Source organism: Nerophis ophidion, linkage group LG15 (genome assembly GCF_033978795.1).
Source record: "Nerophis ophidion isolate RoL-2023_Sa linkage group LG15, RoL_Noph_v1.0, whole genome shotgun sequence".
NCBI classification, from domain to species: domain Eukaryota; kingdom Metazoa; phylum Chordata; class Actinopteri; order Syngnathiformes; family Syngnathidae; genus Nerophis; species Nerophis ophidion.
In genome coordinates, this window is record NC_084625.1 from 16532287 (window position 1) to 16537286 (window position 5000).

The window sequence follows — 5000 nt, forward strand, 5'->3', positions numbered from 1 at the left end:
TGAGGTGGTTCGGGCATCTGGTCAGGATGCCACCCGAACGCCTCCCTAGGGAGGGGTTTCGGGCACGTCCGACCGGTAGGAGGCCACGGGGAAGACCCAGGACACGTTGCGAAGACTATGTCTCCCGGCTGGCCTGGGAACACCTCGGGATTCCCCGGAAAGAGCTGGATGAAGTGGCTGGGGAAAGGAGAGTCTGGGCTTCCCTGCTTAGGCTCCTGCCCCCGCAACCCGGCCTCTGATAAGCGGAAGACGATGGATGGATATATATGTAAGTAATTTATCTTTAATTGTGGTGCGTGACTGCTGTTTTTATCCTTTGTTTTTTTTTATGTATTTCTGTAACTTTTATGTTGATGCCCTATTGTCCGGGTCACCCTTCGAAAATGAGTTTTAAATCTCAATGAGTTTTTACCTGGTTAAATAAAGGATATTGAAGAGTTAAAAGTAAACTTTGTGATAATTTAAAGGTATTACATGGACTCAACTGAGGCAGTTGAGGATGACTAACTCATGCGTTAGTGTTGTACTCACACTCGTTCATGCACGACCGGTAGAGGACCTTGGCCTTGGTCACGGCCTCCAGCTCATTTGTGTCAGTCGGTGCTTCAAGTAACTCTGGAGCCATTAAGAAGATGCAACCGTTATCGGACTCTTCAATAATCACTCGTATATACGTGACAGTGAAGACCTGGTAGTACCTTTGAGCCGCATGTCAACATGCTGCCTCAGCCATGGGTAGATCCCGTACGCCGACGAGTCCTCAGGGATGGGGTTGTCCTTCAGCCAGCCGCCACAAGAGAAGGTGTAGAAATCTTCGCAGGGATCGACCGTCTGATCCATTTTACTTAGAATAGATCCCGCTACATATCAGGAGACCATTGGGAAAAATGACCCCTTATAAGCAGCGAGGAAAAGTTACATGATGTTGCTCTTACCTGCTTCAATGCATTCTGGAGTCAAACAGAACTCCTGATGCTTGCTTCTTTGGGAAACTGAGAGGAGAGAAATATCCTTTTTCCATCAAATAAACACCCTTATGATGATGTGCTGCCCTCTTCTGGTCAAAAGTGTGGTTTTGTCAGCCAAAGCAAAAAAAAATGTTTGCTCGCATGTGGAATTTTGTACTCATCAACAATAAATAAAGATTATTTATGTATTTATTTTGTTTACTTACTATGGTACATTATTTATTCATTATTTATTCACTGTTCTGTTACAGAGAACAAGGAAGTGGGATAAAATTGCTATGGTATGAAAAGGGGTAGGATTAAATAAGCTCAGCTTCTTCCTACTCCTTTTCGGACTTGCTGTAATAAAACAACTGAAAATATGTGATGCATTAAATTGGATCATTTGCAAGTTCGAAATAAACTGAAACTGAACTGAACTGAACAAGGTCATTTTAAATGTATTATAGAGCTTATCTATTTGCTGAAAGGATTGGTTTTTGGTAAGTACCGTAATTTTTTTTTTAAATAAATAAATTATATTTCAGAAATTCGATATCAGACTATAAAAAAAAAATAACATTATTGAAAACTGCAGTATTACAGATTAGTATACTTCGTGTTTTTGCACAGAATTTAAACTGCATTTTCAGTTGCCAAGGGACTACCAAATAATACTGTGCTTATAAATATGATCATGAATAACAACAATAGTCAACTATATTACATTTAAGAAAAAAAGAGTAGCCTTTAATTATTTGAAACAATGTTGTTCGTAATATTATTTATATATGGTGGTAGTGTGACACCATTGTGTCATTTGTTAGGAAATAGGCTAACAAAAAGGCTAAAACAGCGGTCCCCAAATTAAGGCCCGCAGGCCTGCCCACATCCAAAATCCGGCCCGCGAAAAATCCCAAGTACATCCATCCATCCATTTTCTACCGCTTATTCCCTTTCGGGGTCGCGGGCCCAAGTACATTTAAAAAAAAATTTTTTTTAATAATTATTTTTCAAAATCTGTTCTTTCTAATACATTTTCTACCGCTTGTTACTCTCGGGGTCTCCTAGCCGCTCAGGCAAATCATATTGTCTAAAAATGCATTTACCTCATCGATAACATGACATCATCCCACCGCAGTGTCGGGCAGGCTCGCACACACATACACATATATATTCCTTAAGCACTAATTGACTAGTATATATATATATATATATATATATTTACATACAAACAAACAAACAATATATTCCTCGCACACTAGTCAATTAGTGCGCAGGGATATATATATATATATATATATATACTGTATATATATATATATATATATATATATATATATATATATATATATACATACATACACACACGTATATATAATTTGTCACGCACTAATTGACTGAAAGAGCGCACACTTTGCCGATGATGTCACATTACCATATTGGAAATGCATTTTTAGACAATATGATTTGCCTGAGCGGCTCAGAGACACCGAGAGTAACAAGCGGTAGAAAATGGATTAGAAAGGACAGATTTAAAAATAATAATAATAATAAAAAATAAAATCATATAAAAAATAATAATAATGAAATTAAAAAAATTTAACTTTTTTTTTTTTTTTTAATTGGGACTTCCATGGGCCGGATTTTGGACATTGGCAGGAGGCTGCACCTACTTTGACTCAAGACGCACAAAAATGCATACTTAGTTTTCTTTCATATACCAAATATGTAAATGTGTATTGAAATAAATGATTGTCATTAATAATATATCAAATGACACCAAAACGCATACATTTAATGTATTCTATCAAGCCCTTAAGTTAGTGATTAGCACACCAAGGTTCAGCTAGCGATGACTGCGTTAGTTGCCAGTTAGCTATTAGCGCCGCTATAAAATTATTTGAATATCCTAGTATGGCACATTGGACTGGTTTAATTCAAAACCCGATTTTATACAGGATATATAAGTAGGGGGTGCCCGCTCCAGCTCTCCATCCGTTTGGGGGTCCTTTGCCTGGAAAACTTCAAAGACCCCTGATTTAAAGGGACTTTATTTGATTATATTTACAAATTCAAAAACTTAGCTCTGAGCCTCAAGAACCGCTAACTTTCTAGTTGGCTTTTTTTTTAGTTTATTCTTTTATTATTTTTCTTGGAATAAAGATTTTATTGTAGCAAAAAACACACTAAAAACTGATATAAATAGTAATGTTTTTGTTTTGTTTTTCACATTTGCTCGATTTAACATGTTTGAAAAGGAGTAGGAAGAGAAACGGTTTAACCCAGGGGTGTCAAACTCATTTCAGATAGGGGGCCACATGGGGAAAAACCTACTCCCGAACTGGTAAAATCACTGCAGGATAACTTAAAAATAAAGACAACTTCGGATTGTTTTGTTTAAAAATAGAACAAGCACATTCTGAAAATGTACAAATCATAATGTTGTTGGGTTTTTTTTACACTTACATGTTGCGGTTAAAAGTATTCCATCTTTTTTTGTCGTTATTCATAAATGATGTGATATTGTTTATCAGTCAACTCAATGGTGTATAATTTCAATCTATCAAGATAAAAAATGTATATCAAAATCAAATAACAGTATGTTATTGATGTAGTTTGATTATGTTCCTTGATTCCTTTATTTTGTACATATGTAGCATCATCTACAAAGATACAAAGAATTGCTATTGCGGCATCCAGTGGACAAATTTAGAACAGCAGTTTCTTTCATTCAAAAATTTCCGGGTCATTTTTATACTGAGCAAACTCATCCCCCGGCCAGATAAAACTTGGTCGCGGGCCTGATCCGGCCCCGCGGCTGTACGTTTGACAGCCCTGGTTTAACCTGTTCGCTGAATAAGTCGACAATGAATCAGTTTTCCTGCTAGTTCATCAAACAAATGTGCTGCCCGTCTTTGCGTTTTGCAAACTCCCGACAAAAGAAACCACGACTCTGCGAACAAGAGAAGAGTCGGCGAGGTGCAACGCCAGACGGATTTAGCAAAGCCAATCCCATTTGGAAACGGATGAGCGGAGCATCGCCGCATTGTCTGACCTCGGAGGTTGACCGTGTCGTACAGGAAGACGCTCGGAGCCTCAGTGCTTTAACAACACCTTTGAAAAGAAGAAAGAAAAGTGGAGCGTTTGGCATTCTTGTGTGCGGTGGCACGCATGGCGGGAGATGAGAGGGCTTCCATTAGAGTGGGCGTGCATGGGAAAATGAGGCCCGTCACGTACAGTAATTACATCGCCACAAGAATGTGCCGCGTCCATCCACAACACACCATCAGTGAGCGTCACAACCAGCGCAAATGTAGATGACAATAAATCAACTACTTTTTCAGCTCACTAACATTTTGTCTTCTCCTCAGGACACAAACTAACAATAGATCACATGTTGCCATATCATGTACAACAAGCTCTTCCTTTTGCCATGGTCATATTTACAAAGTATTTTATTATTACTGAATGTATTTGTGTAAGCCCGCTACATATACAGTTGTGGTCAAAAGTTTACATACAATTGTAAAGAACACCATTTCATGGAGGTCTTGAGTTTTCAATAAGTTCTACAACTCATATTTTTTGTGATAGAGTGATTAGAGCACATATTTGTTGGTCACAAAAAACATTCATTAAGTTTGGTTCTTTTATGAATTTAATATGGGTCTACGGAAATTTGCCTACATGTCCCTTGGCAAGTTTCACTGCAATAAGGCGTGTTGGGGGGGGCGTGGCCTGCGGGCCTGCTGCGGAAGACAGCGACAGGTGAGTAGATGGCCCAAGTGGGATTTTTATCTAATCACCTGTCGACTTTATTAGCAGCAGCCAGAACGAGACATGTGGTTGGAGTTGGAGTGGGAGCCAGAGAGAGAGAGAGACACGGACTCAGAAAAATACATTTTGCTGGAAAGCAAAAAAGTCTTGCACGACTTATGAAAACAAAAGAGGGTTGTACCCTGAAATCTGGGCTCTAATGGCAGTGTGTGGGATGGTCTAAGGAACCCACTAGAGGTCAACCTCTACACGGTTAGCCATCCACAAGCTTCT

At 38.8% G+C, this 5000-nt stretch overlaps 2 protein-coding genes across 2 annotated transcripts in view; both read right to left on the reverse strand.

Annotated features, from left to right (window-relative positions):
* The window catches only part of mbtps2 (membrane-bound transcription factor peptidase, site 2), a 46055-nt gene that overhangs the window by 2088 nt on the left and 38967 nt on the right, over positions 1–5000 (reverse strand). The window lies entirely within an intron of this gene.
* LOC133569888 (phosphate-regulating neutral endopeptidase PHEX-like) overlaps positions 509–5000 on the reverse strand; it is a 6275-nt gene continuing 1783 nt past the window's right edge. The window contains exons 3-5 of the mRNA XM_061922478.1: positions 936–992; positions 699–860; positions 509–615 (exon numbers count right to left, since the gene is read on the reverse strand). Coding sequence (XP_061778462.1) covers positions 509–615; positions 699–860; positions 936–992 — 326 coding nt within the window. The remainder of the gene's footprint in view (positions 616–698; positions 861–935; positions 993–5000) is intronic.